The 14121-nt window shown below is 43.2% G+C and overlaps 1 protein-coding gene across 4 annotated transcripts in view; it reads right to left on the bottom strand.

Annotated features, from left to right (window-relative positions):
* The window catches only part of RMI1 (recQ-mediated instability protein (DUF1767)), a 107615-nt gene that overhangs the window by 34623 nt on the left and 58871 nt on the right, over positions 1-14121 (bottom strand). For all 4 annotated transcript variants that reach the window (XM_087677590.1, XM_087677589.1, XM_087677591.1 and 1 more), the window contains exon 4: positions 7254-7387. In XM_087677590.1, coding sequence (XP_087533716.1) covers positions 7254-7387 — 134 coding nt within the window. The remainder of the gene's footprint in view (positions 1-7253; positions 7388-14121) is intronic.

The following is a 14121-nucleotide window of genomic DNA, read 5'->3' as shown; positions in this document are numbered from 1 at the left end:
GTGGCTTCTATGAGGTTGTCCTTCGCTCACCCTCAGCACGTGACTTTCTTCTCCATTAGCAACCTCTCTGTTTTTATAAACAATTGGTGCACATTGTATCCTAGTACCCGATGGTAGATTTTTAATGCCTGCTCAAGCAAGCATGCCTAGCTGTTTATGGGGCTCTCCTCCAAGATGCTATGGTTGCTATGGGCCATGCATTGGTGCCCCATAGTCTACAACCAGCCAACAGAAACAAGATGTGCATGCTTTGGAATATAGCTAGAAAGAGGCCGAATTGGTTGTGCCTTAATTGCAATGGTATGTGGCCTCTATGGTTTCATCTCAAGTGGGGTACTTGGGCAAGGCAATGTTTCTCCTGTAGTCAATTGGATCACTTCCTCACAGAATGTCCAGATAGAAAGACAACTATGGTGGACTAACCTTTGGAGACCATTTTGGTGAAGGTGATTGCATATTCTTGACCTTGGGAAGTAGTAATTGTTGATGATGCACTTTTTCCTAAACATTACAGCCTCTCATGCTCCAATTGCTGCTGATGAATCAATTTGGGGCTGAAAAATAAGGACATCAGCTCAATTTTACCAATTTCTTGCAAGATAGCTCTGAACTTTCTCTCTTTGCAACTTTCTTTGTCATTCTTCAGCCAATTCTCCACTTGCCTTAGGAAATCTCAGCAATTCCAGCCATTGAAGATTGAGAATTGGAAGATTCTTATTGCGAATCCTAATTTACAGCAAAAAATAGGGTTTGAGAGTCACCTAGGAAAAGTGTGCTCAAAATTTGGGGCATAGGACTTCGAATTCAATAGCTAAAATTTGGGAATTCTAAGAGGCAAGCTAGCCAACATCACATTCGAGCCTGAATCTGTCATCCAAGGAGCAAGGTAAAGGCCAATCCCTTGTTAGATCAAGGGGCAAATTGGATTGAAGGGTTCTTGGTCATTTATGACAACATATGGCATTTAGATTGCCAAGGGATTGAAGAAATCTCAATCTTCTTCCAAATTGCAAGGCAAGTTATAGCAATACCACAAGGGACGCCAATTTTAGGACCAACAAGTTGTCCAATGTCCAAGAATTCAACAATAGCATTTCAATTTCAGCTTTAGGTGAATTTCAACTACCTCTTCTATGAGGGCTTTGGAACCCTTTGCCGTGTCATGGAGTATGAGGACTAGAGATATCTAGGCTTTTCTTCCTAGAGCTTCAAAGGTGATACCAACTGTAACGTGCTCGCCTATTGGTTTTCCAAGCAAGTTTTAGCCGTTCATTGAAAAATGAATCTAAGTGTCGTTGCCCGGTACTCCCATGGAATGTTTCAGGGTTTGTCACCTAGGGTTTCTCGAGTCCACCTCGCAACGAAACGTTCGCGACCAAACCCACTAGGATCGACCTAAAATCTAGGTTGCTAGTGGCCAAGGTCTCATGACAGGATTCTAACGTCGGGTTTTGGACATCCTACTTTACACAAAGATACCCAAGCCGAAGCAGACCCATGGCGCACTTGATTCAAATAGAATGGGAAACGAGAGGGATGCGCCACTCAACCTCTCTGCCGTGGGGCATAGTCCCATTCCGGTTTCCTAAAACGGCATGAATCGGGTTCTAACCTAACAATTTCTAAGAATCAGACGTTGGTAAAACCTTGTGAGAAGCCTCAGTTCTCTAGGACCACCCTCCCATAAGGTGGAACTCAACCAACTGTAACGTGCCCGCCTATCGGCTGTCTAAGCACGTTTTAGCGGTCCATCAAGAAACGAATGTAAGCGTCACCGCCTGACACTCCCATGGAATGTTCCGAGGTTTGTCACCTAGGGTTTCCCGAGTCCACCTCGCAATGGAACGTTTGTGGCCGAACCCCACTAGGATTGACCTAAAATCTGGGTTCCTAGTGGCCAAGGTCTTCTGTCAGCATTCTAGCGTCGGAGCCTGGACATCCTACTTTACACAAAGATACCCAAGCCGAAGTAGACCCATGCCGCACTTGGTTCAAAGAGAATGGAAAATGAGAGGGATGCACTACTCGACCTCTCTGCCCGTAGGACAGTCCCATTCCAATCCCCCAAAACGGTATGAATCGGGTCCTAACTTAGCAATGCCTAAGGTCGAACGATGGTAAAACCTTGTGAGAAGCCTCCTAGTTCTTTGGGACCACCCTCTCGTAAGATAGACCCGTCTTGGGATTCTGCCAACCCGCTTTCCTTGATAACTTTAGTTTTCTAATTAGGTTCTATCACATTTATGTATGACATTCAAAATCAGCTTTCTTAATTAGGCCTTTTAGGAAACAGGGTTGGTTTGCGTGATTTACAGTACTGACACGAAAACAAAATAAGCAGTTCTTTTGACAAACAAGTTCTTTAACTTATCTTCAAGTTAATCTTTGTCTCCTGCCCATACAAGAGAAATTATATAAATTCCCTTTTGTCCAACAGAAGTACCCGGTTCAAATCACATGGTAGCGTAATTTCTATCCTTTATCTAGAATAGGATCTTCCAAGACCCCAGACGTTGGGCTCACGGTAGCCTACAACTCCGTTCCGGACTTGGCAAGGGGTGTCCAGAGCTCCACTGACCCCAAGCGACCTAGGAGTGAGACAAAACTTCTATGGTTGGCCTTTTCACCACTCGACCTTTGGCCCTTGAATCGAGCGTTGCTCTCTTGGGGTAATCCGTGGTGCGATCTTGGAGATGATCCATCCGTGCAAAATGTCCTTTCTTAATTAATCCAATTAAGAATCAAGCACAATCAAGGCAATCAGTCCTAATATCATCTTCCAAGAAAACATTCATTTATTTCCATAGCAACTTGTCATTACAAACCCCTACCATGCATTTACCATCAAACGCAAGCACTTGGAATAATCTTCCAAATCACATCCCAACAATCAATTTAATACAAAAGCATTTAGGACGTTATTTGATCAATCAACAAAAACAATGGTATCCTTTTCCAAACATTGCAAGAATAGTCGCGATAATCTTTCCATCATGTATCCGCTCTCCCCCCTTGAAATCAAAGAGTGATACTATGTAGAATTTTAATTGACTTTACCTTCCTTTCCCTAAAGAATGTGAGACAAATTTGTAACGATGCAAGGTTATCTTCTAATGCAAAGTAATCCCTGAATTATCGTGCGAGTTAAGCTCAACTCATGGTTTGGTAGCAGAAGACAACTCTTTAACCATTACTCAATGCGAAACCTTCATAGGATGGATGCAAGACTTTAATGCAAGGTCAATTTGTGTACCATCGATGTATGTTTCATATAATCTTTTCCATGCATACACTGTTTATGTGCATAACCCTTAAGTACCCTTTATGTTCTTTATGCCACATATGACTTCATTGCATAGCACTAAGATGCAAAGTATTTGAGTACATGGGTTTGTGAGAACCTCAATGCACCATATGCATAAATCTATGGAAGGTCATCTATGGTTGCGAAAAGAATTAACCTATGATTCCCTATGAGTTCGTTAACTATCGAGAAATAAATTCAAGCTACTTGTTGAAATGAATTCATGTGCATGCCTATGTCTCAATGAATAGCGGAGATGGTAATTAGTACCTAGATATTCGGATATGAATTGTCCATACCCGACGTTGTATTCGTATTCACAGAAACGCCCTAGCCAGTGGCTCCATTGTTGGATACGGGATTACTGGTTGATGCGTGCCTCTCTCCATTTTGGGGCCATGCCTTCAGCTTACGAATCTCTCTCTCTTTCTCTCATCGGAAAAATGGTGTGCCGGGGCGACTCCTTTCGATTGCGATAGGGTTAAACTCGCAGGAAGATGGAGTGTTAAACTCGTAGGGAGATGGAGAGAAAAGCAACACGTGTGGTCACCCTCTAAGGAGGGGAAGAGGAACCGGTTCCTTCAGAGAGTCTCTCTCTCTCTCTCTCTCTCTCTCTCTCTCTCTCTCTCTCTCTTTTTCACTACCTCTCTCTCTCCTCTCCTTCACAAGTTGGCAGCAAGGGGGGGAGAAGAATAGAGTATCTGCTAAAAGGAAGGGGCCGCGGGGGGGGAGGGGGTAACACAGGGCCCCCTCCCTTTCCCTTCATTCAGGTGGCTAGAACAGCCTTCCTGCCATGCAGTCATTTTTGGAGGAGAAGGAGAGATAGTGGGGGAGGAGGGGTGTGTTGGACGTGGCACACATGTGCCCCTCCCCCCAATGAATTCGTCGTCGTCTACTTGCCCTCTCTCGATATCGACGCCCACTACAGCTCTCTGATCTTCGTCATCCTCTTCTTCTACCTCAACTGTATATTCAGCTCCCTCCCCTCCCTCTTTACCTTTGTCGTTTCCTCCCTCGCTCCATCGACTCGGAGTTCTACTCCCCCTCCCTTTGCCAATTGACAGCATTGATAGAGGGGTGATGTTTAAAAAATTTTCGTTTTAATATTAATTCTTTTTTGGGGGGGGGGGGGGGGGAGCGGGGTGGCTTGTGGTGAGATGGGATATTACATCCTTTCCCCCTTAAGGAATCGAGATGTCCTCATCTCAAAAGGAATTGGGATTATTGTTGGTTGAGAGTACTCTCATCAATCCACGTGGCATCCTCTTCTGGATAGTCCTTCCACTAGATGAGATACTCTTTGAGGGTTCTACTCCTCAATCTCTTTTCCCGATTGTCTAAGATTCTATTTGGCCAAAGCTCAAGGACTCCTTGGCTTGGCATTATAACTTATTGATCATTGAGTACATGGCTAGGATTGGATACATATTTCTTTAGTAGGCTAACATGGAATACATTGTGAACCTTTACGTTCTCAGGGAGTTGGAGTTTGTAGGCATTGGGCTCTAGGCACTTGAGGATCCTATAGGGTCCGCAATACCTTGGACTCAGTTTCTTAAATTCTCCCAGTGATAAGGAACTTTTCTTGGGTTGTACCCGAATAAAAACCATATCCCCTTCTTTGAAGAGTCGCTCTTGTCTATTTAGATCTGCATAGGCTTTCTGCCTATCCTTGGCGGCTCTTGGCGGCTCTAATGTCTTGTCTGATGGCCTTGACCTCCTCATCCATCTCCTCAAGCATTTTCTTGAAAGCTTCTACCCTCAAGGTAGGATCTTAAAAGTTCAATGGAGTATAGCAATCATGCCCATACAATGCTTGAAAATGTGTCATTTGAATGCTTTGTTGGTAGGAAGCATTATAGGCGAACTTTACCAATGGTAGATATTGGATCCATTTCTTGGGTTCGCGACAGCAATATACTCTAAGGATATCTTCAATGACTCGGTTGACCCTCTCCGCTTGACCATCAGTTTGAGGGTGATAGGCTGTACTGAAACAGAGTTGAGTTCTAATGGCCTCAAATATCCATCTCCAGAAATGAGATGTGAAGAGGGAATCGCGGTCACTAACGATCCTTCTAGGCAACCCATGGAGTCTGAATATCTCCTTGACGACTAGTCTGACAATATTCGAAGCTTTATAGTTTATCTTGACTAGAATGAGGTGTGTCACCTTTGTGAGCATGTGTACTATAACCATAATAGAGTTGTATCCTCCTTGGACTGAAGGTAATCCAACAACAAAGTCCATGCTAATAAATTCCCACTTCACCTGGGAAATGTCAAGAGGTTGCAGCTTCCCAGGCATCTTGACATGTTTTGCCTTAATGCGCTGGTAAGAAAAACATTCTATGGCATATTTGAGCACGTCTCCCTTAAGCCTTTCCCAATGGTAGCTCTTCCTGACCGTGTTGAGAGTCTTGACATATCCGAGATGGCCTGAAAAGGGAGAATCATGTGCTTCCCAGAGTATTCTCTGTTTAAGTTTCTTGCTTGAGGGTATACATAACCTTGTCCTCAAATAGACAAGTCCCTCATTGACAGAAAATTCTTAATACTTGACCTTAAGTTTAGGATCTTGGTCCTTTTCCGAAATCTCCTTCATCATTTTCAGATATTCTAGGTCATGGCTAGCTTCCTCCTTTGCTAATTCAAGGATAGGGTTGCTAGGCATTGACACCATGATTGCCAATGATTCTGCCATCGAGGGTTTCTCCAGAATAAGAGAGTTGAGAAACGCTTTGCGACTTAAGGCATCGGCGACTACATTCTCTTTGCCACACAAATACCTGATCTCAAAGTCATATTCTTGCAGAACCTCAATCCAACGACGTTGCCTCATATTGAGGTCAGTCTGTGTGAAGATCCATTTAAGGCTCTTATGATCCGTGACCAAAGAGAACTTGTTGCCAAGCAAATAGTGCCACCAAAGCTTGAGAGCATGAATAACTGCTAGTAGCTCCAGGTCATGGGTAGCATAATTCCTTTCATGGGTTTTTAGCTTCCTGAAGGAATAGGCTATAGGATGACCTTCTTGCATTAGTACACAGCCTAATGTAAGTGAACTAGCATCCGTGACAACTTCAAATTCCTTGCCCAAGTCGGGGAGTTTCAGAATTGGTGCTGTCACTAAGCTATGCTTGAGGTGATCAAAACTTGATTGTTCAGTGGGCATCCACACTATGGCAACCTGCTTTTTCAACAAATTTGTGAGGAGTGTTGCAATGAAGGCATAGTCCTTCATGAAAATCCTGTTACACAACACTACTATGAGACAAGAGACCAACTCGCCTAGAGGGAGCCATGCAAAGCAGTAGCAGATTTCTTTTGTAGATCAGCTCCACAAGCACTAATAGTTCAACAGACAAATTCATCCCACTGGAGTGCACCCTAGATAGGGCCATTGCACTTTCATAAGCATGGTGACCTCAAGTCAAGAATTCCTACCATTGTTAGATCAGAGCCATCATGCAAGGCACAAGAGACTCACCTCTCCACACATTAGGATAGTGGCCCTACACCACATTATAGTTGGGATTATGTGCTAACCTTGAGCTATAGAGAGGAGCTATTATAGCTAGATATTTTGTAGGTAAAGTTTTTAGACATTGAGATCTTTAGATTTTATGATGCTAGCCTTATACTAAGATGCATTTTTCTTTCACTTGCATGATGAGATGACATTGGACACCAATGTACTTTGGTTTTGTCTCATAGGCCACATTGGCCATTCATGAACGTGAATCTCTGTGTGTGTGTCTGTGTGTGTTCATGCATGTGTGTGCATGCTTATGTGCACATGTGCATGAGTACGCATGTGCGTGCAGGCAAACAAAGTGAAATGGGAAATTTTATCAAAATCAAAGAAAGCTAAGCAAATACTGTCCAGAAGATGGATGCTATTTTATTAAGTAGTCTTCAAGGTGTGTCCCTCATTCTTTCTATTTACCTGCATTAAGCATAGTAGACAATTGTGAGATCCTGCCTTCATCAGGTTTCAGTGCATCGTTTGCAGGCCAGGCAGCAATGGTTGCTCGTTCTGCCAAGCTTGGGTTTCCACACACCCCCTCAGTCCTAGAAATCCTGCCCCAATACATATTTTAGAAGCTGGAAAACAGAACAATTGTTAATTCACATAAACCCATGCCAAAATATCACTATTTGCTAAAGGAAAACATATAATAGGTTCAGATTCACTTTTCAATATTTACAAGATTCAAAGTTCATATCTTTTCTTTCTCCCAAGAAGAGAGTATTCCAAATAAATGTGCACCTCAGTGAATCATTAAGGCAAAACAAAAGTACATCATGAGAGTATGAACAATGTCAATCCAAGTGCAGGAAAGTGTCTTCAAAGTAGAGACTTGCTGCTGCTCTATAGCCTCACTGTATGCTTAGATGCACCAACTATCATCTCACCATGAGTGCCATGGAAGACAATCTAAGGGCTCTCCTCCAAAACTCCCAAACATTGGGGAAATCGTTAACATAGTGCCTCTAAGTCTCCTTGGCTGCCATACCTCTCAGCAAGGATTGGGCCTCTTATCAACTTCCTCCTACATGCCAAAAGCCTCAACAAGAATGAAATGTAATGAGCTTGCCTTTGGTGTAAAAGGGAGATAGAGACAATTTTGTTGGGCATCAAGCTCATGAAGATGGACCAGCAAGCTATGGCGGATGGAACTCCATAGAGCAGAGAGAGAGAAATATTAACGTCTTCTGAGGCCAAAATTGGCCTATGAGAAAAAACGATGTACAATGATGGTCAACACTAGATATCAAGTGTGACATGCTAAAAGATGGTCAATAATATACTGTGAAAAGAAGCTAAGGTGATGTACAAAACAAAATAGTGCTCATATGGGGATACAACAGGAGGACGAGGTAGTACATGTCTAGCTGTGTAGTTGAATGATATCCCTTTATCTAGTTCCAACCAATAAAGATCAGTGGATAGAGTATGCCATATATCCCGGATGAAATAGTATGAGGGTAGCATTTGGACAAGGCCCTCAACTCCGTTAGCTGCTGCTCATGTCACTGGTGGATCTTCCTCATCTCTCTCTGATGTAGCGTTTGTGTCTAGTACCTTTGTATCCATGGGAGGCGAGTTGCTCTGATCTCCTTGGCTCTTTGGACTGTCACCCCTCTCTATGTGGGTGCTGTGTGTGTGGTCACTGTTTGGAAGAAATCAATGAGCTGTGACTGACGTTTCCCTCTCTGTGTAGTGCTAGCTTGCAGTAGTGATGTGCCAATCCTCTATATCTCGACTAGGAACTGGCCCAAATGGCATTGGTCTAAGGACTCCATGACTAGTCAAAGGGAGGTGTCTCCTCCAAATAGCAAGGGGTACCTAGCTCAAAATGCGCTACAGGCTCTGAATCTGCAGATGTAGTGCTCCTCGCTCTCCAGCTGCTCAGCTTGAGGAATGTGGGCTGCCCTCCTGGTCTCAATCTCAAGGTGATGAGAGGATACCATGAGCTGGCTAATGGCTACTTGCCTCTCATGTGGCATGTATACATCTAGGTATCTAGGTCCCTCAATGAAGCCATATGCTATAGTCTTCATGAAGTGGTCTTTGTAGTACGACATCTTTAGGGGAAAGGGTTGCCTATGTGAAATCCATGTATGTTGTATGTAGATCTGGTAAAGGTCATGCCACATGACCAAGTTCCTCTTTGTGTGGGAGAGGTGTATAAAAGGGGAGTCATGGTCATATTGGAAGGCATCAAAAGGGGGGGATGGTCCATGTCGATCCCATATCTTATAAGCCATTGCTTTGACTTGTCCATACCATGAAGTCTCTTGTCTTGCCTCAGCTAGTTGCCTAGAGGCCTTGAAGGCTCTCCTAGGTAGTCTATCTGAGTGCATGTCATGTACTCTATGTATGAAGCTAATGGTTTTTAAAAAGGCCTCCATCATCATGGGGGTGCAACAAACTCAGCTCTTAAAATCTAATGCAGTACCAATGGTTTGTTGTGGATCATCCGTGAGAGTGTGATGATCAATGGTCTCTCAATTTGTGTCCTTAGGTATATAGGCAAGGTAGGGGTCCAAAAAGGTGCACCATACATCATGGCTGTTGTGACCAATATGTCAAATAGCCACCTCTGTGTGCAAGGCTCCTAGAAGTGAGCATGGTGGCACTCTCTCCATCATGGCCAATGCTATGTATCCTCATGTGAGCTGGTCTTTGGATGCCTATGCCATGGTGAATCTCTTAGCAAATGTAGTGAAGTGACCCCTAGGTAGACATATGAGTCCACAACCTCCACCTGTCAAGCTCCTAGGGTGAAGATTGATCTCCTCCGCACTCGTGCCAATGTATGGAAGATCTAAATCTTGATTTTCCCAAGATTAACGGTCAATCCACATTGTGTACAAAAGTCATGAAGGGCGTGGAGATATTGTTTTAGACCCTCCTATGATTCAAAGATTAGAATAATATCGTCAACATAAAGCATAATTGAGAATAATATACCTGCTAACTCCACCCCATTGCCGCTTTCTCATGTGATGTGATCTTCTATCTCGTTGATGTAGAGACCAAAGAGTGTAGGTGACAAAGGACATCCCTGCTTCACTCCAATGGTGCTAGAGATCACGTTTGAAAGTCCTCCTAGGCATATCACTCAACCCACCACTCTCTCATATAGTGTATAGATATCCAAAATCATGTTTGACGGGATCTCCAATGTATGCAGCCTCTGTAGTAGTTTATCTCGTGGAAGTGTATCAAACGCTCTACAGAAATCCACAAAGCAGCAATACATTCTCTTTTACCTAATTAAAATTTTCGCCTGCTCAATGATGCTTCTCAAGGTAAAGATATGGTCAAATGTAGAGAATTCTTGTCTGAAGCAAGCTTGTCTTACTACTCTTAATCTCCCTCTCTCTGCATATGCACTGAGCTCTGCCTCCATCACTACTCCATATATCTTTGCGAACCTATGGCCCATCATGATGGTTTTGTAGTTACTTGGATCTAGGGGGTCTCCAGACTTAAGTATAGACACGATCGTATGCATGGTCCACTCATCTGGGAAGCCTTCTACTAGGGCCCTATTGAACATAAAGCAAGGAGAGAAGCCAAAATGTGGACTGCATAAATGAAGTGCTCACCCTATATGCCTTTGTGATCCATCGATTGTCCATGTCCTGGATGCTCTATCGCCCTCCTCATCATATCATGTGTAAAGAAGGTGGATGTGGTAGGGCAACCAGTGGGTGAGGAATCAATGGTTGGTGTGGTACATTATATAGTCCCTCTACATAGGAGTGCCACGTCTCTAGGTCATTGATGGGTGTGGGATGGCTCTCGCAATTTGCGCCATGCTGTGGCTACATCTCTGCTCATGAACAATTTTGTTTTTATTTTTGAGAATCTTCTATTTATATTGAAAAGGTGACTCCTCCATGCATGGACATTGTTCCCTCCACCCCATTTGTACCATCTCGATGATCCCCTTTCTTCATTCCTATGGATTCTTGCTTGATAGCCTTTAGAGAGTTTTTGTTCATGCATTGTGTTCTTTTGTTAGTCGTTTGGCTTTGTGAGAGCTCTTGCCATTATGTTTGGTTGGCCTAAAGGCCCGATGTATTTCGAAAAGCCTATGGTTGTGCTTGGTTGGCTAGAAGGCCTAATGTAAATATTTCTATACATTAATTCAAGCTTCTTCCCAAAAAAAAAAGAACATTCTATGATTTGATATAACATAAATTACCCATAACGGGGGGGGGGGGGGGAGAGAGAGAGAGAGAGAGAGAGAGAGAGAGAGAGAGAGAGAGAGAACTCTTGCACATACAAATACTGAAAGAAATAGATTGATAATGATAGATGAGATATGTGGGATGAAAATACAAGTGATAGGGCTTGAATATATAGGTTGAGGTATCCATCTACACCTTGACCCTTATTTACTGCCAAGTGGTGTAAAATGTATTAACACCTAAACACACACTTTTACACACAATAATGCATGTTCATACATGAGAATAAATAAAGCTAACAAACCCCCTTCAGGTCATGGATCACTTAAACCGTGGCACGAAACATATAAAAAATGAAAAGGGATGATCTTACCTCGAAGAGGCAATGTCTAGTCCTGTACAATGATTTTAGAAAAGGAGACACCTAAATGAGAGGTGCAACATGAGGATGACATAGTCTACTGAGAAGCATTTAGGGCTGATTAAAAACTAGCATGGCTCAGAGGCACTAAGCACATGACTAGAGGTCAAATACAAGGGTATGGCTTTTGGGATCAAACTCAAAGGTCATACCTAAAGTAGTTGCAAAACCCCCCCAAAATATAACTACTTTGTGAATCAAAAGGAAAGAAAATAAAAAGAAATACAACTCATTTTGACTTAAAATTTGGGTGGAGGATCCCACACAATTATTCAAAGAGTAATGGAAAGGTCTTAGTACATGCATGTACATGGCCAATGTCTAATTTTGATCACCTACTTTTCTATACATATATATAGATTTTAAGGTTTTTAAAATATTTAAACATTATTTTTACTTTTAAAAATTTTTGTTGAAATAAAAATCCCCCCTCAATGTTGATGTCGAGGACATCGCGATCAATGTCGATCGTTTGTGATTGCCTTGCCAAGCACTGGAGGCTTGGCAGGCCATTTTTCGCCCAATGTTAAAGGCTAGTGCTTGACTAATTTTTAATCCATCATCGAAGCTCTCAATTCAATGGCAGAGGACTCCAATGTTAAAAGGCCCAAATTTTGATGAATAAATTTAGAGAAATCTGGCTCAAATTTAAAAAGGCCCAAATTTTTTGTCACACCTACACTACTATATGGAGCAGAGGTATGGAGTTGCAGCTTGTACCATAGGCATCTTAGCCCACTCACTGATCAAACTGAAGCAGAGAGGGATGGCTAGGATAGCATGGAAAGGCCATTGATCATGATGATAGGACGTATAATTAGGACTAACCCTCCACCCCACATCCCATTGTCATAGCAAAGCTAGGGGCAACATCTATAGTTACAGAGGCACTCTTCAAGCCAGTCACCTTTTGGCACAGATTATGGGAGCTTCCACATCATAGATACTCCAAATTGGCACTAACTTCATCTATACAACTAGAAGCAGGAGGTGAGAATAATTGTTGGTTTTCATAGATGGCTATGTGGATGAGCCTACATGGTTTGGATATTGACCACCTTCCACCTTTTGATTATAGCCTTGACTGACCTACACTTTCTCTCCGCCAATCAGAGCTGAACCATGTGATTAGAGTTGATATCTTGAGGATTGAGATAGCAAGGGCATGGATCCATCCACCACTCCCTCTAGGATCAAGAATGGACTTCTACAAGAGTCGTTTCTTATGTCTCTCTGATGATGGTTTCACTATTCAGCCAGCATATATGGACACCCATCTCTCCCATAGCATACGGGTTGCTATCATACAAATTCACACCTCCTCACATAGGCTTCAAATGGAGACAGGCAAATGGACAGATACCCTAGCAGAGGATAGGACTTGCCAACTTTGTGGTTGAGAGCCTGAGACGGAGGAGCACTACATATGCAAATGTACAATATACTATGACATACGAGGATGGTACCATTGCCTCTTCCATGATGGTTTTGGACCCCTTTGTCGCATCATGGAGTTCGAGGACCAGAGATGCCTAGGTCTTTTCCTCCTGGAGCTCTAGAGGCGCCACACAACACTACTGCGAGATGGGAGGCCAACTCATCCAAAGGGACCTACATAGAGAGCAATTATAGACTTTTTCCGCAGACCTGACCCTACTAACACTACTAGCCTAGCAGGGACAATCATCCTGCCAGAGACCTTACAAGCCACGCTATGGAGTCACATTGGATAGAGCCATTTCTCTTCATCAAGCACATTTTGAAGTAGCTAGGGACCACATCATAGCTAAGATCATGTGTAGATCTTGAGATCAGCTATAGCCTAGTCTCCACCACATTTTTGTACATGGTTCTATCATATTTGGTTCTCCTTTTCTTTTCTTTTCTTTTCTATCGATGGGACAACACTACACATGGTTCAACCCTAGCATAGTCCCACTATATAGTTATTCTCAGCATGGTTTCATAGGCCACCCACTTATTTTTAATGTTATCTTTACCTTATTGATGAGATGACATTAGACATGGATGTACTCTGGATTTTGTCTCATAGGCTAAACTGGCCTTATGTGGGCATTAACATTTCTCTCTCTCTCTCGCTCTCTCTCTCTCTCTCTCTCTCTCTCTCTCTGTGTGTGGGCCTTCAGTAACTGACTTGCATGCCAAGAGACTGATGACCAGGCTGCATGCAGAGAAAACTGGCTCTCTCTCTCTCCCTCTTTCTCATTCGCTGTCTATGTACAAGGATAGAGGGTGCGCAGGCTTGCAAAAGGAGTGTAGGCAGTGCACAGACAGGTTCCAGTTCTGCACGTGCAGGTCAGGACTGGATGCCCCACAAGCACAATTCACAAACACTCCTTTTTCTATTGTTGTGTTGCCTTGTAGGGATTTTACTACAGGGAAGCTCGAATGCAAAAGTGGATTCAATCAGGTGCTGAGTGAAAATGTCTCGAGCTGTGGGTGCCCGAGGAAGATGGGAGAGAGAAACCCTTATGATACATGGGCGCAAAAGGGGAAAAACAGTGTTTGTTCCTGAGAAGAGGAAAAACAGTGTTTGTTCCTGAGAAGAAGGCATGATCCGCAGGCACAAGCAGCCTGATGGCAGGAAGGGTGATGGTATGAGTTGCAGCCCATTCAGGCGCACAAACGAGCATCGTTTGCATTAGAGTTTCTCTCTCCTCGATAT

This window comes from Lygodium microphyllum, chromosome 5 (genome assembly GCF_053477565.2).
Source record: "Lygodium microphyllum isolate KBCC chromosome 5, Lygodium_microphyllum_v1.1.10, whole genome shotgun sequence".
NCBI lineage: Eukaryota > Viridiplantae > Streptophyta > Polypodiopsida > Schizaeales > Lygodiaceae > Lygodium > Lygodium microphyllum.
Note: the sequence above shows the minus strand (reverse complement) of the source record. Positions and strands in the feature narration are given on the sequence as shown.